At 41.6% G+C, this 27,473-nt stretch overlaps 2 protein-coding genes across 6 annotated transcripts; both read right to left on the bottom strand.

The window, feature by feature from the left end:
• Positions 1 to 1,012: 1,012 nt before the first annotated feature.
• On the bottom strand, positions 1,013 to 17,115 carry MIIP (migration and invasion inhibitory protein). 4 transcript variants are annotated; one of them, XM_075027463.1, is made up of 10 exons: positions 16,986 to 17,115; positions 11,489 to 11,676; positions 10,429 to 10,920; positions 9,689 to 9,791; positions 9,118 to 9,229; positions 8,850 to 8,914; positions 8,283 to 8,412; positions 7,808 to 7,904; positions 6,835 to 6,942; positions 1,013 to 6,526 (listed from the first exon to the last, which is right to left on the bottom strand). In XM_075027463.1, exons 2-10 carry the CDS (start codon positions 11,657 to 11,659, stop codon positions 6,362 to 6,364), a joined length of 1,443 nt encoding a protein of 480 aa, XP_074883564.1. In that variant the 5' UTR covers positions 11,660 to 11,676; positions 16,986 to 17,115; the 3' UTR covers positions 1,013 to 6,361. The 4 variants fall into 4 exon arrangements, with proteins under 4 accessions (XP_074883564.1, XP_074883563.1, XP_074883561.1 ...); XM_075027462.1 differs by lacking the exon at positions 16,986 to 17,115 and adding an exon at positions 14,014 to 14,137; XM_075027460.1 differs by lacking the exon at positions 16,986 to 17,115 and adding an exon at positions 13,294 to 13,657.
• On the bottom strand, positions 14,059 to 27,473 carry MFN2 (mitofusin 2). Of its 2 annotated transcripts, XM_075027457.1 has the most exons (19): positions 27,369 to 27,473; positions 26,822 to 26,975; positions 26,401 to 26,579; positions 25,562 to 25,697; positions 25,036 to 25,198; positions 24,369 to 24,493; positions 23,943 to 24,051; positions 23,743 to 23,850; positions 23,200 to 23,353; positions 22,895 to 22,962; positions 22,601 to 22,722; positions 22,143 to 22,269; positions 21,322 to 21,426; positions 20,662 to 20,764; positions 19,762 to 19,982; positions 19,457 to 19,606; positions 18,315 to 18,511; positions 17,792 to 17,926; positions 14,059 to 17,121 (listed from the first exon to the last, which is right to left on the bottom strand). In XM_075027457.1, exons 3-19 carry the CDS (start codon positions 26,573 to 26,575, stop codon positions 17,052 to 17,054), a joined length of 2,268 nt encoding a protein of 755 aa, XP_074883558.1. In that variant the 5' UTR covers positions 26,576 to 26,579; positions 26,822 to 26,975; positions 27,369 to 27,473; the 3' UTR covers positions 14,059 to 17,051. The 2 variants fall into 2 exon arrangements, with proteins under 2 accessions (XP_074883558.1, XP_074883559.1); XM_075027458.1 differs by lacking the exons at positions 26,822 to 26,975; positions 27,369 to 27,473 and adding an exon at positions 26,163 to 26,253 and having other exon boundaries at positions 26,401 to 26,524.

Genomic DNA, 27,473 nt, shown 5'->3' with positions numbered 1-27,473 from the left:
AGCTTAGAGTAGACGAAACTCACGACTAGGACTGGAGAGGAAGGAGACCAGCTCGCTAGGGAGGAAGACAACTGGTGAGGGAAGCTTGGACTGATTGGATACTGTAAATAAAAACAGTGTTAGAGGGAGTGGGCAGGTGTAAAGAAATTTTAATGCTAGCATTTCTTAAATTTTGAGTATCAGACTGAGCATTTTTAATGGTGTTCTTGTACTCCAGTCTAGGTGTTAATTATTTGAGACTCGTTAAAACTAAAATCTAACCCATCAGATCCAGTTTTCACCTACAGTTTTTGGAAGATGCTGTTCAACTGTGAACAGAATCAAACCAGAAAGTATACTCAGGCACTCAAGAATTCCAGTCTGTAAACTCTTGGCAGAAGATGCTGAAGAAAACTTCACTGAAAGGTACTGTACTATGAAGTGAGAGATTCAAGCATAGGACAGAAGCAAAGTCAGAGCTAAAAGAAGCTTTTGCAGAGCTTTTGGCATTTCACAAAAGCCATACTTTCAGATATTTTATATGTGTGAACTGACAGACAGGTCTTTTGTAGCCAGGTTCAGTTATTTCAGCAAAGCATTTAACCCATGAAGTTCATCTGTAAGTCAGTAAACAGTTCCCAAATAAATCAGCTGTTTCAGGATGAAACACTACGCTGTCATTTACTGGAAATTACTTATGATCTTACTACACTCCCTATATTAACTTTTTTTTTTTTTTTTTTTTTTACTTTGGGAATAAATACACCCTCTTAGAAGATTACTGGAATTATGAGCATTTCACTTCCTTCTAATAACAAGAAATTGTGCTTGCATTTACACAAATATAAATCCAAACAAACCCTAGTGAATTCAAAAGAGTAACTCTGGATCTCTATTACTGGAAGGGCGAAGAATCTTATTAAGTTCAAAATAATAAGCAGATATGCCTGAGTTTTCCTTGTAAACTACCTTTTGTGCAAATATTTTACATACATTCACTGATATGCAATCGTTAATGCTGTTGTTGCAACGGAAATATGCTCTATGTATATGCTTGGGAAATAAAACAAGGAAATTGAAAAAGCACCAAGAGTTCCATTTCTATACATTTTAATCCAAAATCGAAAATAAAGATGTTTGGGGAAGACTGGCCATGTGGTTAAAACACAAGAGTGGGAGTCATTAGTTCCCAGTACTGTCACAGACTTTTTGGGTAACTCATACTGTTTCTTGGTACTCTGGTTCTCCTCACCTAAAAGCTGAGAGTTATAAAGTTTATTTATTAACAGAAGCAAGATGAGCTTTCCTTTGCTGACACAAACATAAGAAAGATGGGAAATATTAAATAATTTTTGTGAAAGAAACAAATGGGAAGATTTTCAGGACACAGCTTTTTCAACTTTTTTCTATGACTATAGCTGAGCATCTCAACTCTGACAATTTAGGGTCTTATTTTCCTCTTCCTAGCAGCATGTTTTTGCTCTGCAGAAACCACTGGAATACACCAGCTGAAGCAGAAAACCAAGTCCTTACATTTGGCCTGCCATTACCCAGGAAACGGGTGAAATTGAGGTTTTCAACTCTGAAGAGAGGGGGCAGAATTTCTCTTGCATTTTCAGATTTGACACACTGAAAACAAATTCTTCTGGGCTTTGAAAAGTCAAGTTCCAAAGAGATGAAAGCCCCCAAAATCAAAGTTTGCAAATCAGTCAAAAAGCAATCACATGCAGACGTTCCACCTGAGGGTTCTGGAGACAGTCATTCTTTGACATGCTGATAATTAAACAGAATGAATAAATCAGGACTACATTAATTCAAGACTCTTGATATTAATTCTTGCAACATCACCAAAACTATCTGATGATAATCCTAGAGGAAGCAAATAGACAAAACACTAATGGCAGTCTAACACTGTTACTAAGGAGCAGACGGAGCTATGTTTTAAAGGCTGAACTACACTCCTCTGTTAAAACCAATCACAAATACATTATTTACTGTCTCCAATTTGTTTAATTAAGCAAAGCTGGATTTCCCGTCTTATGAATCAGTGTTACATACATGCAATATAGTGAGAAAGGGGAACTAAACCACAGGCTTTACTACCAAAGCATCAGGCAGTCATCACTCATACCAAAACAGAACCAACACAAATGGGCACACACACTGGAGCCAGCCATTAACAGAAGACACAGCTGCACAGACTAAGCCAGCATGTTCCCAAGTACTATGAATGGAAAAAAGAAAAAAAAAAAATCCAGGTCAAGTCAAGAATGCTGGACTTCACTTTGGCTATTCCAACTTCTAGTGGCATCAAAGTGTAAGCAAATTAGTAGCTTCTAATTTTGCCAAATACATACGTTATTCTCCCAGTAAATTCTTTAACCACAATCACACATATCACTCACACACTGGAATGAAGGATCCCTGTCTTCTCCCAGAGGAATTTTAGGCCCCATTGCAGAATACAGTTGGGAATACACTGCCATCCTTCTATAGGCACATTTGAGTTCTCTATTCCCACCCCTAGCTGATTAAGGAAAAAAAATTTCATCTTAAAACCATTACGACAAACATCTAGTCTCTAATATAATGGCAATATGAACAAAGCCAGGCATAAGCAAATCCTTCCTCACCAACTGTTGTAGAGAATTCTTTCTCCTTACGGATCACTGTGCATCTCAGGCATTAGGGAGACATATCTCCCTAAATCTTGGCCACAGGCCATGCAGCACCATGACTACCTCCAGGAACAGGAGACAAGCTATCCTAGAGCCCCATGCCTACACAACAAAGTTCAGTATTTGTATTATTTTGTGGACAAGGACATAGCCCTGGAGATATTGGTACACAATTCAGAACTCATCCTTACCACACCATTTTGAACCCCAGATCAGCAAAGATCTCTCCCCACCCCACATCTTACATTCCTACTTTCCCAATCCAGCCCTCCTCCCTACAGTCCCAGTATTTCATGTCCTCTGCCTCCTCCTAACACACCTGTCACCACTCTGGCTTCCTACTATATATTACCACAGTCTTACCTCTGCTTCACCTCCTCTCCAGAAATCCCCGGCCTGAAAACGTTCTCGTTTTCCTAACCCACAATCCCGACATCCCACACACACTACCCCCACCCTCTGTTCTCCCCTGGAATTGCAGATGCCAGCACTGGCTCCATCACTGCTCAGGTTGCTGCAGAGTCCACAGTCCAAGTGCAGAAGCTGCTTTAACACTGGACGAAATGCAATTTTTCAACCAGTAAATAGATGTATTCCTTACAGTGTACTCCCAGGTGACACCTCAGACACCTCCTACACGAATGGGTGTATTATCTTGGATTCCCTAACACTTACTGCAACAGAAAGCCACTGTGCAAAACCTTGTTATTACACCGTAACTCATTCATGTATCCACACCCAAACTACTCCTTGCAGCACACGGTTCAAATGCATCTTGTGCAGGGCTGTTACTTATCATTACTCCAGGCTCAATAAAACTTCTTTGCCCATCTTCTGCATTGAGATTTCGTCACATATTCAGTACCAAAAAAAAAAAAAAAAGGGGGGGGGTTTCTCATAAAAAAGCATGACCTCACTTTCTAGAAATGACTTTTCTGTTGTTATTCCTTGCATTACTGCTGTTCAAACTAAACTAACCAGGATTTGTAACTGACATCTTGAATGCAATCAGCAGCCACACTGCTCGGCACCTAGCCTTAGAGACCTCAGCAGAGTGATTGCGAGAAAACAGATGAAAGGGGTACACATGTTTACCTCAGCTGCGGGTCACGTGAAATTAGAGCAAACATCTTTTTTGTAACTCTACCTTGTAGTGAGATTATAATCAGACGTTTGACTATACATGAATCACCTTCTTACTAGAAGATGAGGCCTCCATGCATGTACATGGCCAGGTGTCCTAATTAAAAAAATATCGGTTTACTCACTTTCAGACCTCCTGTCTCTCTTCCAGAGAAACAGTGCAGCTATAAACGAAAGGTTCAAGACCAAATTCGGGATCATGTATCAACAATATTAACCAAGCTCCAACTGCAAAATCTTTGATAATTATGAATGGAAAAAAAAAGACCAAGTTGGCCAGCAGAAAAATCTGTTTCTGTATATTATCAACTACAAACTAAACTGGGCACTACTCAGAGTAGAAATTTCAAAACATACAGTCTGCTTAAGCTCTGCTGGAAAACCTGGGTACACTGGTTAAATTCCCTATGCAAAAAGGATCATGATATAAGCTTATTCTGCACTGATATGGAGACATAAGTATAAAACCAACATAGAACCATCAGGTCACTCTCTAAGTTAATAAGCAAATCAGATTTTCTGCTCTGAAAGTGTAATAAACAAAAAGGAAACAATTCCCTATACCAGTTCAGACAAGAAAGTGAACGAAGGTGCCAATATTTTAACATGGAAATTGAGATCAGTTCTGCTAATGTGAAAGTGGAATGTATTTTTTTTTATTAGCAAAAAGGGTACATGGGATAGCTCAGATAAAAAAAAAAAAAAGAAAAAAAAAGAGTATTTTGAGATAGAGCATTTGCGAGAAGCTCCACCTGAAAGGGGATGTGAGAACACAAGAGGAAGCGTACGAAGGGAGAGTTAAAGCTAGCTTGAAGTGCACACATGGAAAAAAGAACCTTTTCTAAAGATTTGCGACTCTGGACAAGATCTGGCATTGTAAGGCTTAGCCTTGCAGTGGAGAGACATGGAAGGAGATGAAGAATTAATAAAAAAAAGAAAAAAAAAAAGGGGTTCCATAAAGAGGTAGCATTTTCAGCCTGTTTCAGCTTGCAAACGAGGGCAGGATCAAGCAGGCCAGAACCAACAAAGAGACAAATTGAGGTTAACTTGGGTAAAGAGGTGCAGTGTCACTGACTTCTTTCATCTGTTTCTAGTGGAGGAAGAGAGTCATAATCACACTTTCAATACTTTCACAAGTGTAAAAGGTAGAATGTATTCCTAGCTATCAAGAAACATTTTGAGTTGAACATTGGTTCCATCCTGCATTCACCAGATAGACCTCACGTAAGTTACTTAATCTTACAGTGCTTCATTTTCTCTATTTATGAAGTGGAGCAGGCTTGCTGTAATTTATTTCAGGATAAATTAAGAAGAGGTTTATGACTTCTAATGTTTTGGGTTTGAAGGCAAGGTAGTAAAAATATTGAATTTGCCCTATTTAGCATAACATTTGGTGGCTAGTGTTTTATATTCACTGGATTAATTTATTTTAAAATTAGTATTTTCAGTAATGGAAATAACGTGACCAATTCCATTCACTTTACCCTACATATGCACAACCCAAATCTAAACCAATCAGTCATGCTTTTCATTTTCCATTCTAAGCCTTACATTAAGATTTCATAAACTAGCAATATTTCTTTCCTTGCTTAAAAAAAATTCTATTTGTACTTTTGATTTAATAAATAATGTATTTGATACATAAATAACAGTGAATGCCAAGAAGCTGAAAATATCATTGGTGCAAATCCAATTCCTTCTGTCAAATTAGCTCCCAGAAATAAACTTGAGGCAGGAATTTCTGTTTCAGGCTCATTCAAGGCAAAATAAAACATCAGTTTCACTGGTTTTAGACAAGGAAAGCAAGATCAGTCTATAAAGTTCAAACAAATCACACTATATAACTTATTTTGTTTTGGTACAACTCAAAAACTCCAGAATGTTTTTTGGTTTGTCTCCAAAAAACTTGGAAAAGCAGAGGCAAGCATAATTTGCAAACATTTTAAGGCATTATCTAGCTTTTTGATGAATAAAATCTCATTTCACTTTAACATGCTTTTTCACATTCATAATCATTCTGATGTCATGCACCCTGTAGCTACAGACATTGCACTGAAAATAAACTGGATTTTTTTGGTTTTAACTAAATTATTGAGTAACTCAAGTTTAAGGCACTAGCAAATTATGTGTCATGTTTCAAACATTTGGAAATTAACGTATTTGTATGCATTCCACTGAAACAGACCATTCACAGGCCAATTCCTCACCCTGGCATTCAGAGTTTACATTACACTTCTGGTTTATTTAGTTGAGGCGGCAGATGAACGCTGTTGCTACGGCTGTCCTAGTGGTAACAGTACTAGTCATCCTGTACACATCGCTTTATCCAGCCCTAGGAGGGAAAGCTCATGCATCTGCTTAGAAGTAGCTGCAAAAGGCAAAAAAGAAAAGTGAAAAAACATAGTTGAATGTACAAACTCTCATATACGTGCATTGGTTGCTCACGTATGTGCACGACTATGAAAACTAGGAAAAATCTGTTCAAAGATTTATTTTTATCCAAATAGAGTTGTTTCCACACCCTATGCCCTTCCCTTCCCCAGGGCAATCATGTCAGTGGTTCAGAGAGTTGAGGCAGTCGGATTTAAATTTGGAGCTGCTCTGTAGTGTCCCGGTTTGTTTTGCTCCCTCTGCTGAGAAGCACTGCTAAATCTGAAGTGTGTCAAGTGGGTCAGGTTCAGAGGCTGGTCAGTTCTGGTTCTTCCTGACACTGTGGACACCGAGTTCTGGAATCCAAATAAAGAGGATATTAATCAAAGAAAGCCAAAGTGACTTTTCCCATTTTGATGAAGATTGGCAAGCTGAACAGGCTTTTCCCTGTTATCCAGCTCCATTTGCTTTTTTGTGTCTGTGCACACTAGGTTACACAGCAGCGGAAGGAAAGTGTTTCCCTGTGGAGATAAGGAGATAATCTTCCAGGCATTCTCATTTGCTGAGCCATCGATGATTATTATGCCCTTTAGAGAGACAGGATTGCAATTCCCAGCTGTGCAATTCCCAGCACCTCCAGGGACTCTTAACAGGCTATTCTTACCAGGCGAGGATGGTGAGAAGGCTTCTCTTCCAGTGAAGCTCGCAGATCCAAACTGCTGAGCCTGGGATTGCTGGAAGGGATGACATTTTCCCAGCCAGCCAGGCAATGCTGTGAAAAGAGATGGGAATGCTGCACTGGAGTGCTTTACCTTTTTAACCTACTGTCACCTGTTAGCTGTAAATAGTAACTTCTGCACAGGGAGGTTTTAGCCAGTAATTAATTAAGTTTTGAGGAGTTTTATAGGACTAACAGGAAAGAGAAGAAATCTCTAATGAAACAAAACTGCTTAGCTGTCTCCTCTTCCACCTTTCAGTGGCTAATTATTTCTAGACTGAACTCCTGCTTTGTGAGCTCAAGCACCCGACCTCTCTGAACCTGTCTCAACTGACTCATCCAGTTCCCTAAACCTCAAAACCAGGCCTCTTCCTACCTCTTCCCTGGAAATCTCTACGCCACGGCTAAATCTGATTAGTAATACTGCCTGCAGCATTGCCTAGTGGCTGGAATACAGGACCAACTCTACAAAAACAGTTTTAAATCCACCCTTGCCACTCTTGATTTTGCCTGGCCCGTATACTCTGTGAATACTTCACAAAAGCTTATGTTTTAGACTCCCTAACTTTTGTGGAAAGAAACAGGTACTCCCAGGTATGGTTCATTGTGTTGAAAGGTCAATGCCTGAAATAAGTCAGCTGAATCATGCCCCAGAAGTATACAGCTCCATATGGCACTTTCTTTTTCTCAGTGTAAAGCATTTGGAGATATGTCCATATACTTTATGCCAGTTATATAAAAGTATGAACACAGAAGTACACACCAATGTTTTTTCTTGTTATCTCAGAGACGCAGATCAGAAATTTTAGTGGAAACCCTGCCAGGGGGATGAGTCCCAGATTCTCTTTCCTTCTTGTGCTGTAAAACAATGCCCAGCCTGGGCTGTGCCGTCATTATCAGCAAGAAGACAGCAACTTACCGAAGGTAACGCTAGATTGTCTGCTGGTTCAAAGCTCTTCCTGCGATGGGCTTTGTATTTGTAGGCAGGCATAAGGATAGACCTGGGAATGCTGACCCTGCAACCACACAAAGGAAGTAACTGCCTACACCTTCAACAACGCAGAGGAAATTTGCATGCCTTCCCCACTCAGAATCCAGGGTCTAATCCCAAAGCAAACCAAGCAAACCAGTTTTGGATTAGGGTATTAGACACTTAACATGTACATTCAGATTCTGGACCAAATTCAGATAAACATGCATTTCTCACTGACTTCAAAATGTTTCTGCTTATGGAAAAGATCAGTAGGGAATTTTTAAGCAAGATACCTCTGTCCTGAGAACAGCAACCTTCTACAGAGCTATTCTGATGCTGTTTTCTCCCTTACATGATCAGCTTTTTCTTCCCTACTGTTTCCTTGAGTTCTGCATATTACAAAGCAGTAATTCTTATCTACCTGACATAGGCTGGCTCTTCCAGTGTCTCTGCAGGCTGCTGAGTACGTGGGATCTTACACACGGGGCAGGCAGATTCTGAATCCACAGGGACAGTGAAGAGGCGCTGGTTTAATCGATAACAGTAAACACCTGCCACAGAGTAACAAACCATCATGGTATTTCTAGTCTGTCAGAAGGTTCCTCAACCCAATCAACAAAGCTGTGTTCTACCACAGGGCCACACATGCATTCTATAGAAAGAGCTGCTTTTCCTGAAATATTTCACTTTTACATTTCCAGTCCCCAAATAAGTTCCTAAAAAGCAAAACCAAAACTTGAACCTCCTCAACTTAAAAAGAGAACATTAGCCAACTACAAGAAACCCTGACAAAATCATATGACACTGATTGAGAGAGGATCCCTAGAAGACTCGAGTATCTTTGGAGTAGGAATTTGAATCTGGTTCAGAAGCTGCAGCTAAAAGTAACACATTCTTCCTTATCTTGCATGATGTGGGGCACTCTCAGAATGACAGGCAAAGACTGCTCAGTTATCTGAAAGTGGATTAGGAAGAAATCTGATCTTACACTTATGCAAACTGGTTATCAAATCTGGTTCTTGTTCAGGAACTATGGCATCCAAAGCCTCAGGCCTAAAGAAACATGCAAACGAATCAGTTAGTGACGGGTCAGGCCCTGTGAACAGCCCCACCTTTTCCAAGCATACATTTCTGAGTGGGAGATAAATAAAGGCCTACAAAGCCACTCTTACAATTTCCCACTCCAATCAGACTATACTTCTCACTACTCTAAAGGCATACATTGCTGCTTCAGCCCTTCCCCCACACCCACTTACTCCAGGTGCTGCTCATGAACACACGCTTCTCTGTTGGCCTGTCGGAACTCGTGCAGCTCAGCAAAGTATTGGTCAGATTCTTCTACTACTGAAGAGTTTGTATCTAGGAGCCCTGAGAACGCCAAGAAAAGTGAAAAGTTCAAGGATTTTCCAAATTTGGGAAGGCATCAAAGCAAGCCTCATACAAAACAGTCAAAACAACCAAAGGTCTGAAGCACCAAAATGGATAATGAGAAGAACACGCCATCATGTCAGGCCAGAGATTTACTCCGTGGTTTGTGTCCCTTACTGCATTTGTTCATTTCGGCTACTTGGTATCCCCTCAGCTTTGCCGTTTGCTGCCTGGATTCCCATACCACTGCCACTTCACTGTTCCAGGGAAGCACAGGTCACCTCTGGCTTGGACAGGGAATGGCTCCTGACAAAACTGCAGCTCCTCTGCTGAGACCTGCTATGTGGGCTCTAGGTCTGCAGTTGTGTCACACCTCAACTTAAAGGGGTCATAAACTGTGTTTTAACTCTTTATATTACCACATCATGCTGAGAGCTTTGCTTCAGATTTGGGATTCACCTGCAATCCAGTCATAGCCCAGGAAAGGACGCACAGACCAGCTGCTCACAGGTATGGTATAGTCTTCAGGGTCAGACTGAAAAGTCACATGACCAGCTTCCTTCTGGGAAGAAAACAATTCATAAAGACTTCCTATACATCTAGCAGGACATTCAAACGTACAGCTTAGGAGACAACTGGCGGCTGTTCAGATGGGATAGCTGCGGCTTAGTTTGAGGCTGGATTCTATCTATGCCTCTACCAGTAATTTGCTCACCAGCCTGTTGTCTTCTCAATTCATAAAACAGAGAGAGGACGCAGGGGACTTGCCTGGGCTAAGGCAGTATTTTTCAGGGCTTTAAACAAAACGCTGACTTCCCTGCATCACACATCCCCAAACATCAGGCCACCTGCGCTACCTTGGAGGATGATCATGGCAATATCCTGCCCTTCATGCTTAAAGAAACAATCTGTGTAGCAGCTGCACTGCACCAGGCTCTTCTCCCTGAGCATATGACTCACATGTGCAAATGACATGGAGTCATACAGTGAAGTGCTCAAGTTTTCTTCGGTTCAAGGGCTAAAGAAAGCAGGGCCTGAACAAACTGCCAACAGCCCCTGGCTGCTAAGGCTAGGAACAGTTCTGACCCCAATTTGCAATTCACACAGTAGGAACAGGGCAAGTAATGTTCTCCTGACCCTTTCTCCCCATCCTTCTATTGACTCACAAAAATAAGCAAAGCATTGGTTTCACCATTTACCTTCAACTCTTTGGACGGAGATGTCAGCAATATTGATTTAGGGATTATGGGCTCTCTAATGACCACATGCTGCTTACTGGTCTCTTCACTTTGTATTCTGCTCAGTGATGGGTCCAGATGACCCTTAAGCTGTTTCTTCTCATGGAAACCATGTAGCAGAGTGGACTGTTTCCTGTTCTCTCCATGCCCCAGCAGGAAGGATTCTTTCTCTGGACTTCCTCGAGCATAGCCACCCCTATCCACTCCGGAGGTTTCTCTGCCACACATAATGATTGCAGACACTGGCATAACATTCTTCTCTTTCCCAGGAAAGCTGGAATCCAAACCTACTGCTTCGTGCATCTTCGCTTGTTGTTGCTGTACTCCTCTGTCATTGCTGCTGTGTTTAAGAGATGAACAGAGGGCTGCTCTGGCTGCGTGAGCTCCGGGTTCCACAGACACCAACATTGCAGGGTCAGCTGTAGACATCACAGCATTGACCTGACTTTCCTTCTGTAAGGATAGAGACTCTCATACCACATGGCATCATTCAGCTTACAATTACCTTTCATTAGGACATTTCACTCAGTAAGAGAAAAATCAACCTCTCATTCTAGTCTGCTCACCCCTTTAAATTCCTCTGGGGAAAAAAGCAATATCCTTGTGTTATTCATGAGACATTGTTAAGTGGTTGGAGAAGATAAGAAAGGGATCCACTTCCAGCCAAATGCAGCTTTTCCCAATTTGAGGAATTGCTAAACTTTCAGCCTTTGTGCTTAGAAGACATAACAGGATTATGTTCCACAATGTTCATTCCTATCTTAGATTAAGAAACCTACATTTCTTAGGCAGGAACTGATGTCTGAACCCTTTGCAAGGAAAACATATTGGAGACCACAGGATAAACAATAAACAAAGTCTAGCTACTTTTCTAACAGACTCCATATTCCACATTCCAATTTCTACCAGCTCCTCCATGTCCCTATGTCTCCTTTACCACACGACTTCATAGGCGGAGCTGCTGCCTATCACACAAGGCCCATTTGCTTGCCAGCACTTCTAGCACAGACACAACACATACCCCTCTCTTGGCCACAGGGACAGATATTTCAGTAGATGTTCTATTACGAAGAGATCCTGGAAAGAGTGGCTTGCTGGGAAGTCTTTTTCTGATCTCTTCCTGCTTCATTCTGAGCCTTTGTAGAAGTTCCTGGTTGGCCTGACGTAGCCTCTTCAGGTGCTCTAAGTCCATTCTATGAAAACATTTTCCTGTAAAGCCAGAAGAGTGAACTACATAAATGGAAGCATTAAGCAAAGAAACAGACTCATGAGAAACCGCTTTCAGGGGACTTTTCATAAAAACCACTTACAGCTGTTGGAATGTTGATCATTGCTCCTGAGAAATCAGCCAGTCTCAAAACTCTTTATGCTAAGAACTAGCACCACTGCATACCTCTCTCCCCTCAGATGTACTGTCAAATATTTTGCACCCAGAAACTGGTAGCTCACTGAATAGAGACAAGGCACTCTTACAGAGGAAACAATAAACATGAAAAAAGTCACATAAAAAAGCCAAATAAGAGACATTTGATTTAGAGGCTGATATTCAGGACCACATTATTTAATTCTGGTTTAACATTCTGAGCATCAAAATTTATATCGTGATAATACCAGGATGCTCATCAGTTCAAAATATGAATAATGAATACGAATGTATTTACTACATAAAAAAAAAAAAATTGAGTCAAAACTGTCCTCCACATTCCCCAGGCGGGAATATTCCAAAAGGCTCAATTATGACTCTGGACTAGGGCTCAGACAATTCCAATCCCACACATTAATCACCAAGGGTTACTACCATTTTACTCCAAGAGGGGGGAAAAATGAGTTAATAAATAAATAGATAAATAAATAAAGCTCAGTTTGAAGGCTGTCACACTGTTCAACATGTTTACATCACAAGCTCCTCTAAATTTGCAGAAAGTGTTTTTTTTAAATAGAACAAAACAAACCCCTAAACCTAACCCCCCCCTTGCTTTTGGCTAGAGTGCTCAACTGTGTTCTCAAGAACACTATGTGCTTCTCTAGGACCTTTTCTTCCAAAGGATCCCTAAGCCCTTCTCCAAAGCTCATCTGATTTGTTTTTGCATCTGCTACCTTGGCAACTGGACAGGAGGAATCGAATGCATATGCTGTACAACAACACTGGGGCGACCGAAGAGCAGTGCTAACAATGAAAAAACTACAGCATATCTTTTTGTTACAAGAATAAGCAAGAAGTGCACTACTGAACATAAAATAGAAATACCAGTCTTGAGGCACTGAATTTGAGATCATTTGAACAAAACAGAAGTTCTCACAGTATTCACAGGACAAAGCTAACAGCATCCTCTCATCATTGCTCATCGGAAAGCAAATACTCCGAAAATAACATTAGTCAAGGGACTTTCTGGAAGGGTTTTACCAGATGAGATCCACTCAGCATAATCTACAAGAAGCTGTTAGTCCTTCATGCTCAACCCCAGGGGCTCAAGCTTATGAAACCGCTTTAGTCTGAATCCTTTGTGAAAAGGAGCTTAGCTTCTCGCAGTTAAAAATAAATAACGTTGTCTTGGGAGCTAAAAACTCTCATCTCTGCAAGAAAGTTGACTAACACCTAAGCCGAGCTTTCCAGGGCCGTTTCTGCGCAGACGCGCTGGTTCAGCTCTCCCATGCCCACGAGGAAGGGAAGACGGCCCCGAGCATTGTAAAATTCCGCTCCCCCCTCCAAGAGACCAGCCCGGCAGCCGACAGAGAACTGGTCTCGCCAGGCCATGCGGCTCCAGCGCTGCGGGCGTTCAAACTCCCCGCGCTCTCCCCCCGCCGACCCCGCGTTTTCAGGCCCACCTGCGCCGCACCCCGCCGCTCCGAACGGCCGGGTCGCCAGGCGATCCCGCGGCTGGGAGATCCCCGCCCTCGCTCCAGCCCCCGCCGGGATTCCCCAGGGCGGCCCCGGCCCGGCCCGGCCCGGCCCGGCCGTCCCCGCAGCCGAGCGGCCGCCCGCCGCGGACGGGCCCGCCCCGCGGCTCCCGGCATGCGCGGGGCCCGAGGCGCCGCCCAGCGGCGGCAGCCGGCCCGGGCCGGGCCGCGGAGGAGGCGGGAGAGCCGCTCCCGAAGCCCAGGCAGGGTGCTGGAGCAGGGCAGGACGCGGCCTCCAAGTTCCTCCTTTTGGGTTCCTGAAATCGCCGCAGCTCATTGTCTGAACGGACCGCGTACCCCCAACTCCCCCAAGAAGCCAAAAGGAAGCCGTTTTGGAAATTTATCACGGGAAAGCTACCCTTTTCTCTTCTAAGAGGCACCATGTGATGTTCACCACAGGTTCAGTCTATTGCTGCAGTATTTGCTGACCATTACTTGCTACAATGTTCTCAAGAAATCACTGATTCAATACTGACATTTTTAGTGTAGCTTAAGAAGGAATCTCTCAAACTTTCTATCAGATAATTCAGTATCACTGATCTCCTTGTTAATTGCCACAGTAAGAACACAGATAAAAGGTCACTATTCTCAAACATGCAATTTACTACAACACGGCAGCATATCATCATCTGAATATATTATACTTACACTTGAAGACTTTGTATCACGACACGCAGTATACATCAGGAGAAATATTTTTCCAATTCATTTTTATTTTGGTTTCCATTGTTTACAGCATTGATACAGGAATAATTCATGCAAATTTATCACCTTAAATACAGCAGAGAGAAAACTCACTGGTAAGAGTATTTCAAAGAGCTCCACCAACATAACACAATGAGAAAAATAAGTAGCAGCAATAAGATAAAGTGCATTTAGCTGACCTTCTTTAACTCTTAAGAGTTCAGAGAAGATTGTTTTTGGAATTACGTGTTCTAACGATTAGTTTATCATTCTTTATGAAAATCAGAAGAGAACAGCCTCCTTGCTGATAGCGTTCATTCCTCCACCACTCTGAATTAAAGAAGTACAGCTGTATTTTATTTAAGAGCAATCCAGCTCATAGGCCTTCTGTTAAAAGTTTGATTCGTGATCACTCAGGCTTCTAAGGACAAGGGCTACACACATACTTAAAAATTCTTCCCTGCCATGTTAGCGGTTTTGCTTCTTAAAAAATTCAAGCGGTTCTTTCCCCCGTTCTATAGGTTAGGTTTCAGCATACAGTGAGAATGCCTACATCACCAAAATCTGAACAGTGTCAGAAACACACACATTGGGAAGACACCACATTCTAAGAACGCACCAATCTCTTTTTCCTTTACAGATTAGACACTGGCTTAAAGATCAGCTCATTTATCAGATTTCCCCTAAAGGCCAGCTGAAGAGATGCTAACACCGCACGTCTTCAAAAGCAAGGTCAGCATTTCAGGTAGCCTACAGCTGCTGAGCAGTAGTACGTTGTCATCTCCCTCTACCTAGAACTGACAATTTCCTGGTGTATTAGGGATGTGCTTCATGTTTTAACTCAATAGCATAGTCCATAGCCTATTATGCATGTGTATGTAATTCGCCTGAGAGACTAGAGATCCGAATTTATTCACATACCTACAGCAGAGCAACAGGGGACGATTCCATTTATTCCAGTATACTTCACCACAAGCCCAGGGAACACACTTCTAGAGGCAAGGACTCAAATTTCTTTCTTACTCATTCTCAGATCTCAAGCCATATTTAGGTCCTGGTGGTTGCCTGAGGAAACCAATCACGGCCAATGAAGCCCTCTGATGAAAATGGCTTTTCAGTTTGGGTTGGATTCAAAGCTGTCTACTGGAAGTGAAAGGTTTGTTTGCTTCCTGCATTCCAGGGATATAACAAGAGTCTCACTGCCAGCTCCTACATGATCAAGAAACTTCAAGTCTTACTGCAAAGCTTAGCACAGCCTAAAGTACTTACTGACATTTCACTATTTTTATTCCCTCAATTATCAGGCAGCTGCTTCTTTCTGGAACTTTCATGACACATGAAACCGGAGACTTGTCACAGCAACATATACTCACACCTTAGCATGAACAAGAAATCCTAAGGCCAGCTGATAGCATTTTCAAGTGAAAAGTCTCATTTTTAATAAGAAAAAACACCCCACTGCCTCCTAGTCCTGAATTCAGCTAGGACCTGCTCAAAGACAGCCCAAATTCTCTGAAGTCTGATGCTGAACAGATTTAGGTTGTCACTAACTTCAGAACTGCTGGATCCGATTCTGGATTCCTCAGATATTTTGTGGGGAACAGAAAGGCTATACCCATCACATGGCAAAACACTGACCCACCAAAGTGGAAAAGAAACTTTGCCACATAGGAACATAATCCTGGTACTACTGAAATCAGTGGGAACTTCTCCTCTATCAATTCCAACAGGAAGAGACTCCAGTCTTTACAATTCCCAAACCTTATACTCCAAATTCAAAATTGCTTCAGGGCAAAACTCAATGATTAAATTCATCTATTTGCAAATAAAGAATGTCTTTAAAAAATAAGTTGCCTTAACCCATTCTTGCCCTGGCATGAAACACAAGGGACAGGTCTCCCCCCTGCCCCAGAGAAGCGGCACTTGGCAGTTCATTCTCATACTTTTAACAGAAGAGGAACAATATCAAATCATATTACTGCATGGACTGTAACAGCCTTTGGGAACTCTACATGATGCAAAATCTCTTACAGTTTGTAATCTGCATGCTGTTCTTGTGGCCAAATAGTGGTAATGGAATTCCAAAGGCCTGCTTCCAGAAACACAGCTGTGCATTTCCAAAAAAACCTCACATTCATCAACTTATTTCATAAGGCGGTTCATTACATTCTGTCAACTGGCTTTTCTTTCCTATTTTTCTTTCTCAACAAGCTGCCAAATTATCAGCACTACCTCCTTCACAGGAGCTAGTTATGTCTTGGCAAACTATTTGTCCATGACATGAAATGGGCCAGACTGTATTATTAAAGAGCTTGTAAGAGGAAGAAACTAACTCCAAAGACAATAAGCTTACCAAAGCAAAAATCTTAGTCCCTCTTGCTCTGGAAGAGAACTGAGTTTTGTTCATAGGTTTAAATATACTGACAGTAATAAACCTTTCTATGAAGGGACACGGTGATTCTCTGTCATGTTCTACAATAACAGAATATTATCCTAAAAGATAGGCCTGCATGGGCTACAAATGCATTGTGAAACCCTCATTACGTCTGTGTGCACAGGATCTGTGTTAGACACAGCTGCTTGTCACACATACATAAACTTGGGGCTTGGAAGTCAAAAGTTCTATCTTCATGTAGTAAAATTAATGACTCCATAAAGAGGTGTCAGAATAACTTTTAACCTGATATACATTTGGTGTTTTGTTTTAAATTTGTTACTCTACTTGATTTTGCTTTAAAAAGCCCCCTATAAATGTATGAAGCACACATTCCTTCTGAAGGAGTCTGGTCTCACAAGAAGGAAAAAGAGGAGTTATAAACAGCTAGTGTTTAGAGGTGGGACACAAAACAGGGAAGCAGAATCCTGTTGTTCACACAGCAACTGGAAACATAGCAATAGGTTTTCACTCATTCCCTTTAGGGAATTCCATCACCCACCATGTTCTCTGCAGTAATTAAGAGAGCACTGAAGGGAAACAGCGTTGTTTTTCTCTTCTTCCCACACTATCTGCTTTGCTGCAGGTATTGATGTGTGAACATGTTGAGTTCACTGTCAAGCCAACCCGCTTTATTCCTGCAAGGACAGAAAGTCTCCATCAGGTGAGTAAAATAGCTCTTCTCAAGCCAATCTGAAAGAAGCATGACTAAAACGAGTAAACAGCAAGGCACAGAGAGGAATGCCAGAGGTCCTTTCCAAAATGCTGCTACCATTCCTTGCCCTTCCTCAGGTCAGGAAGACTTGCCTGCTAGCAGTCCCTAGGCTTTGAGGTTCAAACCGAGATCTTGGTCACAACTTCACAGTGATCTTATTGTGTAGATAAGGAATGTTTGAAAAATTCTTCCTGACGGCCTTTGCAGGGTGAAGAAAAACATCAGACTACTGTGTACAAAGGCGAGGGTGAGACTTTTTGCATAATTTCATAATAACCTGAAGGAGTTTGTAGGATTAGAGGACTGTATGTTTTGATAAATGGAAAGGAACTGTAATTCCAACAAACCAAAAACAAGAAGGAAAAGGTGTTTTGTGAGACAGAAGATTTAAATGACTGTCAACAGTACATGGGAAAGTACATAATGAAAGGGAACACAACCTGGTAGGGAAAGATGCTGACGTCTGCACATCAAATGCTATGACTGAACAAGGACTGCACTCAAAGGTACACCCTAATCTGAACAGCTTGGGGCAATTGCATGAAAAACAATTGTACGCAAATGTCTGTGTATATGGGATAATAAAGTCTCACCTGAGCAATTTTGCTTTGCTCTGCAAGGAATCCAGAACTTCGATTTTTTTATTCATGGCAGAAATTTCCTGCTCAAGGTTCTCCCGTGTGACATCCACTTGCTGACACAAATGAGCAAATGTTCCAGCAAGCTCTCTATAGAACAAGGAGAATAGTTGGCTATGACGAAAAGTAAGATCAAGCACCAAAATTCAAGGAATAAAACTCTTTGTTGTATAGTGATGATGATACTGACTCAGATGTTCATCTTTCCACTTCTGCACAAGAATACGTCAGAGCATCAGAGCAATTTGATTTGAGAGACGGAAGTACATTAAGGCTAATGCTTAACAGCACCCAAATACTACATTGGTGATTCAAAACCCCATAATATTCTTTTAAAACACATGTATTGTTACACATTTTTAAATCTGAAATTCAATATGCAGACTTATCTTGTTAAAACAGGGAATATAATTTAAAAAAAAAAAAACAACAAACAACAGAATTTAGATAAGGTTTTAGCTGAATATAGGCAACTCACTGTTGGACTTGATGGCTGCAGTTGGAACCCGTGTAACTGACGATGAGCTGCAATTTCTCACCAGCATACTCTACAAACTGCCGTTTGAAAGCTCTCTCTTTCGCCTTTGTGGTCCAGGTGAGGCGCTCATATACATAAAGGAGCCCATAAAGGCCAAAAGAGAGAGCAATCAGTCTCCAACCCACAGCCTTCCAGACCTAGAAAAAGCACAAGGAAAAACAAATGACACAATCATCATCTAGGAATGATGCTAACTCCTAACAATGGTGCCCAGAGCATTGCACTCGTATTCTAGGCACAAGAAAACAAGCCAGATAGGTAACCCTAACTTGCAAGTGCTTTCATTAGTCAGACAGCTTACTACTGACGTCCAGTCTATAAAATAAAAATACCTAACCTAAACTGCTCGGATTCTGTATGAATTAACCTTTCCACCACATTTAAATTACATTTGCAAGTGCAGACAAACTTCGTCTGGTTCACAGAATCCCTGTTTCTGAAGTAAAAGACATTTTTAAGCAACCATCTCCCCTTTGAGAAATCATCCACCCCTAGACACTGTGACACTAGAATAGCGTGTAGGTATGGAACTGGCACTACAGAAACTTAGATTCTTCCTGCAACAGGAACTAGAGTTACCATGCAACTTCAGTTACAGCTCTTATGCCTCCACATTTCGGGGAGATTTGAGATTCAAAACACTCATTATTTTCAAAAGACAGAAAAGCAGCAAGTGCTGATTTTCTCTGAAATAAATTAGGCATAGTATCTCAAATTACATGCTCTCCTCCCCTTCCAGGAAGGAAGATACACATGATCAAAGGCTCTTGGTAGATATTTATGTCCTGATTCCTCTGTAAATGGGAAAAGAAAAACACTGAATTTTTTTTTATTCTCACAGAAGAATGAGAGACTATTTAATGCTTTTGTAACACACTTTGAAGGGTTATATTTACAACACCAGCTCCAAGCTTAATGTTATGCAAAATAAGCTCAATATTTATACTCAAATAGAAGATCAAAGAAGAAAGTATTTCACTATCTGTGAACAGCAAACATCTACAGGATCCAGTAGCGCAAGCACTTTTCAAGTCAGTGCTCCAACTTTATTTATATAAATACTGCTCAGATTGCCAACGCACCACACCACCAACCACGATGATTCCCATGGAAGTTCGGGAAGTTAATGAGGCCAGTCCAGTCACCATTGACACCATGAGCTCTTCCTGGGTCATAGAGCCCTGAGGCAAAGGAGGCAGACTGGGATTTGCTGGTGTTAAAGGGCGTTGAACCTAATTAGAAAAGCAGTGACAAAACAAAACGAAAACAAACAAAGAACAGAATAAGAGAAGGCAAGCCGCTACCCTTCCCACCAAAAAAACTTCAGCAGCCACTGAACCGATGAATATTTCATCTACTCCGATCACTCAATGAGGTGTTATCTTACCTGGTCATTATAGCCCATCAAGGCCCGACGACCATTCTTTGGTCCCAAAAACCTGTTCACCAGCATTGTCCATCCAAGAGAGAAATGGAATTCTATGTCCTCTTGGAAGTCAGCACAAAGCTTGTCACAGTTCAGATCATAGCTGAGCATGAAGCACTGGCGGGGAATTAACATGTCTATCTGGCCCCGCAAAGAGACTGGGAGAAGGGGTTTTAACCCATCTGCACAGACAGAAAATAAAAATGTTGAAAAAATGGCTATTGAGTTCACAAGAATTAATTGGACTTGTATTCTGTAATTAGGGTGGTTATCCCATCCTCCACAGCTATTTTTCTTAGTACCTGGAATTTCCTAAAGCCAAGCATGTTGCAAAGCAAGAGATACATCATGAATTACTATTAAATTCTTAGTTCTTCAGATCAACTCAGAACAAAATCTTTCTGTGGACCCTCCTAAATCCTTACAGGTAGCTGGTGAAGTTTACAGTTTAGCAATAGCTTGGAAAACAGACTCTGAAGGCCAGTTCTAAAAGTGTTTAGGCACCATACTCCTGTTAAAGCTTATATCCAGATAGGCACCTAGTTACAAGTCATTCACATTTCATTAGGATCTTGGTCTGAGAATCTCTCAAGTTTCCAAAGTCACAGTTCCTCTCTGTCACAAGGATTAAGCTGATTGTATACATTCATTAGCAAATCACTGCACGAGTTCAGACACAGGAGTGGAAAAAGCAGGAGTAACTAGTCCTCTACACAACAGCATTACTGATCAAGATGGAAACTAAGACAACGCCGGCTGCACATCAGCCATCAGATTAAAGAGAAACCCAGAACATCTACCTAGTTATTCTGCATTACAGTTCAAGGAAAGATATAAGGAAATACCGCCTGCTGAACTGACCTATCATTTCTTGCTGCATTGTCTGCAGGGAAGCTGTGATTGCATTGGAGCAACGATCTGACATGTTACGACCCAGGCCTTCCTCAATGTGTTTATGCAGCTCCTGACAAACAAAGAAAGGGTTATTAAGCTTAAAATAAACATACGTAAGATGTAGGCTGCAGGTGCTAAAGCTTGCCAGTTAAAAAAAACCTTCCCAGAACAGGAGCACACATTCTGTCTGTCCAATGTTCTAACATTAATTTCATTTTCTGCCCCCCCCTTCTTCAGTGAAGGAGAGGAAAAAGCAAATCAAAATATCTCACATGTACTCTGTAGTCTAGGAAAAGTTCTGATTGATTTATACAATGTGACACATCATTTATATTACGAATTTATCACTGCGATTATTAAAAAAGCCAAAAAACCTATTTCTTCTCCCCCCGCCCCCTTTTTGGTTTTGTTTGTTTGTTTGTTTTTTTAAGATGTTCACTTTTTACAGAAGCTATCCAAATGCAGGAGACATTCTAACAGAAGATCTCTCACAATATGAAAAGCTTAGCACATATCCTAGTTGGAAGAATGTTAAGCATCAAAGAGCTGGCATAATTACTGACTCAGAGCGAAAAAAAGGCCTCTTTAAATTGCTTAAGCAACCTGTAAGAAGCAAACATCACTTACACTCTTGTAAACTTTAAGAACTACTTGAGATGGATGGAAGTCTGCTTGGTATTCATCTACCAATACTGAAAGCCGTCTGATTTCTTCTGCCATTGCATTTGACACCTAGGGAAACAGCACAGGACAGAGTTTCTATATATTCTGTCCTAGGGAGAGATGGAAAACCACCACTGAAGACATGCATTTCTTAGCAAACACTACTGAACACTAGGCACTATGATTGTGTAGCGCCATGCAGCTATTGTGTGCCAACTGCAAAATGCAATATTGGTGACTTGCAAAGAAAGAAGATGGCTGAGAATTATGTAGATCTATGCTCTGTATAACAACACAGACAGAAAAAGACTGAGGCAATATAAGACTTCTGAAAAATGAATAGGCCTTTTCTGCACATTTTTAATAGTAAAAATGGCATGTTATTATGGACAGTACGATGACTGACATTATTCTAGATTGAAATAATAAGGAAATTTATCTGAAACACTTTAGTACTTTACAAAGCATTTAAGACTGAAATATAGTAGCAATAATAATTCAGACATTAATCAAAGTCTCATTGTTTTTTTAAAGCATCTTATATGAGTCTCTCTGAAAGCTTCCCCCAAGGATTCTAGTTTTCATTTTATTACCTCAAGGGGAAAAGAAAAGAAAAGAAAAAAAAAAAAAGAAGAAAAAAAAAGAGACTTCTGAAACCATTTCTTTTCCCATCCATTAGGTCCCACATTTCTAGTACTTCAAACCTTTGTCAGCACTTTGCATTTCTCCCACCATATTGGTAGCTGTTTCAGACAATCTATTTTTCTGCAGCCACTCCTCCTTACCTGCCTCTCCACTTCTTCTGTGATCTGTTTTATTTTCCGCTTGTAGTCTTGAGTAAGGAGCTCCAGCTGTTTGTCAATAAAACCTAAACGTTCCTGTCTTTCCTCTCGCATTTCCAGACAGTAAACTCTGGTGAAAAAGAAGTGCCCATCAAAAAGCCAGACAAAGGCATTTTTGATCCACAAATGTAATTTGAATTTCAGAAACAAAACAGATTCTCCTGCCCAAGAAGAAAACATGTCAGTATCTACAATACATTACATACACACAGCACAGGACAAAAGAGAGGTTCTTCCCCCAATACTTTCACAATTCACTAGCAGCAAGACTACCAGTACGTGTTCTTCCCACTCCCAAACATGCTGTAGTCTGCTTTGCATTTTAAACGCTCATATTCCCTTAACCTTCTCCCAGAATACAAGCCTCAGTTATGCAAGCACCAAGCATCAGCTCTCCTCACCGCTGTTCCTGGGCAGCAATATGCACAGAATCCATGATGAGACGAACATCTTCTGCAATCTGCTTTGCTCTCACCGTATGCTGCTCAAATTTTGTTTTTACTGCTGACTGCGATATACATTCCTGTATACAAAAGGCAGCCCAATATTAGCAGCAGGCAGAAGCACACTAACAAAACTTCTCCTTCCCATATAATCTATTTCCAAAACATCGTCCCACTCCATGTTTACAAACTCCAGTCTCTAGTCTTTCAGGAGTGAAATCTAAAGAGAAGATTAGTACACATAATGCTCACCTCAAATCTTCTCTCGAAGTTCTGAAACTCAAACATTCTTACTTGAAATCCATCTGCCAACGCTCCACCTGAGAAAAGGAAAGTACAAAATAACCACTTAAATTTTAAGAAAGCAATCAGATGTTGGACATCAGGAAATGCTCCTGTTTTCCTTTATCAGCACGTTTGCATTGGCTTCAAGTCACCAGTTTTTGACTGCTCTATTAATAATATGACCCACCCCAACTTTATCCATTTGTTAGAACAATATATTCTCTACTTTCTTCCCTATAAGGAAATGGAAAGTTTCTTTTAGCTTTCCTCACCTCCTTCTGGCATCCCTTGAGCCCTCTGAATCCTGGCATTCAGCACTTCTTTCGCTGACACAAAGAAAATTCGATCCCCTGCCTGGGCTCGATCCACAACACCCAGCTCATCTACCAGGAAGCTGGTACACCGCTCCATGTGTTGTCGACGCACCTGAGGAAGAAACAGGATAAAGCCCACATGCAGTTAAATCCACTTTACCCTCCATCTCTTAAAGGTTAGACCAGATGCCCTCTGCTGGTGTAAGCTACCCATACAAAAGAATAAGAAAAGACACTGCTGTTTTATGGCATCTTCCAGAGGTTACCTGAGTGATCTAACTTCAAAAGGCTGCAGTGAAACTCTTGATTTCCAGCTCAGAAATTTCAAGAGTCATGTCCTGATCACTAGTCTATACTCCCTCTAGTCTCTACACTATGGTAATAAAAATCCAAACTGTAAAACAATCACATACAACACTATGATTCTACCCACAAGGACCACAGTCAAAATGGACTCTATAATATCCATGCAAAGAGAAGGAATTTAAACACATCACAAACCTCTTCCATGTATTCTGGTTCAGAGGCAGATGCATCCCAGCGGTTATTTAAAATAAATATATTGGGTCGAGACAGACGTTCATTCACCTTGTGAAAGAACTGCTTCTCCTAAGCAAAACAGAACAAAGCCTCTTAAGATTACTATGTCAAAATTTTTTAACTTTTAGCCAAACTCACTGAACAAGTGGACTTGAACATACAGTTTGCATCAGTGTTGATTCAGAATTTGCCACCAGAACAAATACGTCAGCATCTAGACAGAACTTGTCGATCCAACTGTCCAGCTCTGTGGTTACATCAATGCCAGGGCTAGCAATAAAGAGAGAAGAGACATTACCATGCCGTGGAAACAGCAAAAATAGAATTTAAAAAAGTTAGTAAGAAATGTCTTTCACCTTTTCAGGGCATTAATTTCCCATGTCTGAGCTACACTCTCCTGAGGTAACAGAGTACAGACTAAAAGGAAGTACCAATCAAGAGGAACTCTGACTGCTAACTACAGGACTTTAGTCACCGTCATAGATTAGAACAGGGTCAATTTCCTTGATGTTTGTTAAATTTGTATTTGAATGCATTTCTATGATTAATCTGTGATAAGCAGGAAAGGAAAGAAAGGTATTTCTCACCTGTCCATCAACACCAGGTCATCCTTTAAGAGAGGACATTTGGAATTGGGCCACATTACGCTGACTAGGCTGCCAGCATTCAGAAGTTCATCTTGATGAAGGGCATGAGCCAGCTGGTTTACTGTCTATTAAAAAGATGGGTAATTTATAACATTTCCTGTATGCTAAGACCCATTAACACAATTAGCTCTCCTTCAGGGCTGTTCACAGACAGTTTAAGATAAAACCCAATTCCAAATTACTTTCTCCCTGGGAGATTTTCCACATAAAACTTGCTCGAGTCTCCTAATCAAAAGGCAACTGCCTAGTGAGAGTTTTTGAGAAATTTTCCTGTCAAGAAAGGCTGCTGAGGAATTATCAGGAACTCTCTGCCTTCTGTCAGTCATACAGAGCTCACAAATTCCTGAGTCATCGTTTTGGTTCCCTGCTATCACTAACAAATACAACATATCATCTTTTTCATAAAATGAACAAATTCCATCCTGTAACTTGCTCCATTCGTCCCTTCCTACATGTAACAAAAACCTGTTCTTTGTCTCTACTCCTTTAATGATTAAAATCCTTAACTGTGAAATTCATCCATAGTACTTTAATTTTCTTGTTCCTTCCCTTCTCTGGCACTTCTGAAGAGCTCTTCTCCTTTATCTTACGGTTAAGGAAATTGTACCTTAACACTCTTCTTTTCCTCTGAGCCTTCAGTAAGCAGGAAAGCTTCATGTCCATCTGTCCCTTCTACACGCAAGAAACAATTAGTGGTGTGTCCAATTCCTGAAGGAAGGACTTTGTCCCATAGCATGGCATTTATCACAGTGCTTTTCCCGTTGCTTGTCCTGAAGGCAGATTAAAGAATGGCATAGCTAGGCTTCTGAGATTCAGGTATACTCATTTTGATATTACAGAAAGCAAGTTCTCTAAACCCAAGCAGTATCAGAAGCATTAACAATTTAGGTGCCATAGGCAACTTACAGAAAGACTTTCCTATTTTATTATTTGAAGAATTCTTCCAAATCAAAGAATTATGTGCTACAATATTTGTAAATTGGAAACAAGAGGACTAGTACCAGGGACAAGCATGTTACAAGCAAAAGCTACAGCACTAGTGTTTCTATAAATATTTTTTACTGGCTACAGTCCTGAAGATGCCGGTTGCTTTACTGAGCGGGGAGCATAGGCAACATAAGCACGTGACTCACCTTCCAAAAAAAGCAACTTTCATGTGTCGTCTTGCCAACACTTCACTAATGCCACTGACTTTTGACAGGTAGCCTTTGACTTCCAGCACCTGCTCTTCTGTGGTGACAGGATCAAGCTCTATGTTCTTGTGTGTTTCTAAAATCAAAATATATCATGTCTTTGAATTCCAGAAGTCATCTGTCTTTAGTACTGGGTGAAACACCTCTTCATGATGTAACAAACATAACTAAATGTTTATCTGTGTCCCACCATGTGGGTAGTCTCGACACATGCAATTACACCCTGAGGCAATTTTGCATCAGTATTTATCAGCTGGTCTCTTTCATGTGTCTAATAACCATTTTCATCCTTAGGACTGCCTTAAACGGAACACAGCCAACACCTCAAACACTCCAACACTCTTCCAAAAAAAAAAAAAAAAAATCACCTCTGTGTCTTAAGCTGTTAAAGCCAATTATTGGCATATGCTACATGCCACTAGCAATGACATGTCTAGGCAAGAATATTGAAACAATTATAGTAAAAAAACCTAAAGGGTCTTGCATAAGTTATTAAAAAACGCTCAAACAACAGAAAAACCAAGCATAGCTCACTACCTACCTCAGTTTCCTAACATGTGTGAACTTGTCAGCTTTAAAATATGAACCCTGAACTCCACCCAAATTCAATAAAATCATTTTCTGTTCTTCTTCTAAAAAATGATATATAAACAGACATGCATGTATAAATAAGCACAGGTCTAGCAGCGCCATTTAACTGAATGAGGGGTTTAATCTTTGGGGGAATTGTATGTGGGCGAACCACTGTTACACACTTGTAGTTCAAGAGTTCAGCTTACCTTCCAGGAATGAGGAGCTCTCATTGATGTATGCAGCCAGCTGTTCAAAGATACCATTGATCTTCTTCTTTGCAGTGACAAAATGCTTAAGCGGAGAAGCATTTACCTCAGCCATGTGTCTTTTATCCTTCTTCACTGCAACTATTGACTTGGAACGAGTAAACAACAGGGACATTGCGCTACAGGGAAAAATCCAGTAAATAAAGGTGGCTCACCAAGCACCAACAGCTATCCAGCTAAGCATCCTACCAAGAACCAGATAAATACACATTTTTAAAAACAACCTTCTTTCCTTCACAAGGAAATTATTCCACTTTCTACAATCAGAAATTACTCATATATCAGAAATAAAAAAAAACCCAAAACATCTTTCCTTCTCCCTTCCAATAAACAGGCCCCCAGCGATCACTCCTCCGCTTACTTTCAGGATGAGTAACGTTTTCACAAGTGAGGCATGGTCAGCTCGAGTCCCTCTTGAACACGAACGACTGCAGTTTTCCTGCCTTCTCCCTCGCCTTAGAGAGACTCCGTCCCGCAGCTCTTTCAGCGACGCCACGTCCAGCCTGTCCCCGTCCCTGCGGCAGAGGGACCAGGGGATGAGGGACACACGCTGCCAAGCTCCCTGATCGGCCAGGCTCTGCTCCCCCGCCATCCCAGCGCCGGGGGGATGCACTGGGCAGATGCTCCGAGCGGCCGCCCTCGCCTTCTCCTCAGTCCTCAGGGGGCAGGCGGGCCAGGTAATGGCCGGCGCGCGCGACGCAAAGGGCGGGAAGCGCCCCTCTCCCGCTCCCACAAGGCGGCGCGCACCTCAGCGGGGCGGCAGGACCCTGCCGCGGCGGGTCCTGTCCTGTCCTGTCCTCCCCTCCCCTGCCCCTGTCCCTGCCGCCCGGGAGGCGACCCCCGAGAGTCCGCTCCGGCTTCGAGGGGCTCCCACCTCCCCTATGGCCAGTCACCGCCCCACCTCTCACCTTCACCACCGCTCCCGCACGGCCGCCATGTTACCCCCGCGGCACCGTCATCCACGGAGGCGCACAGCGCGGCGTGTCATCGCCGAGCGACGGGCCGGCCCCCTC

The sequence above is a fragment of the Buteo buteo genome, chromosome 5 (genome assembly GCF_964188355.1).
Source record: "Buteo buteo chromosome 5, bButBut1.hap1.1, whole genome shotgun sequence".
NCBI lineage: Eukaryota > Metazoa > Chordata > Aves > Accipitriformes > Accipitridae > Buteo > Buteo buteo.
This window is presented reverse-complemented; position numbering and strand designations above follow the sequence as displayed.

Bases quoted from the DNA above. Each gene is read 5' to 3' on its own strand.
- MIIP (XM_075027460.1), bottom strand. From the start codon at position 13,642: ATGAGCTGCGGCGATTTCAGGAACCCAAAAGGAGGAACTTGGAGGCCG. The intron at 9,792-10,428 runs GTAAATGGTGAA...TTTTCTTCCCAG, and splicing joins CTCCGTCCAAAGAGTTGAAG to AAGGAAGCTGGTCATGTGAC. The intron at 9,230-9,688 runs GTGAATCCCAAA...TGGCGTTCTCAG, and splicing joins GGGCTATGACTGGATTGCAG to GGCTCCTAGATACAAACTCT.
- MFN2 (XM_075027457.1), bottom strand. From the start codon at position 26,575: ATGTCCCTGTTGTTTACTCGTTCCAAGTCAATAGTTGCAGTGAAGAAG. The intron at 25,698-26,400 runs GTAAGCTGAACT...TTTTGATTTTAG, and splicing joins GAGCTCCTCATTCCTGGAAG to AAACACACAAGAACATAGAG. The intron at 22,723-22,894 runs GTGAGCATTATG...TTTTGTATACAG, and splicing joins ACTTCGAGAGAAGATTTGAG to GAATGTATATCGCAGTCAGC.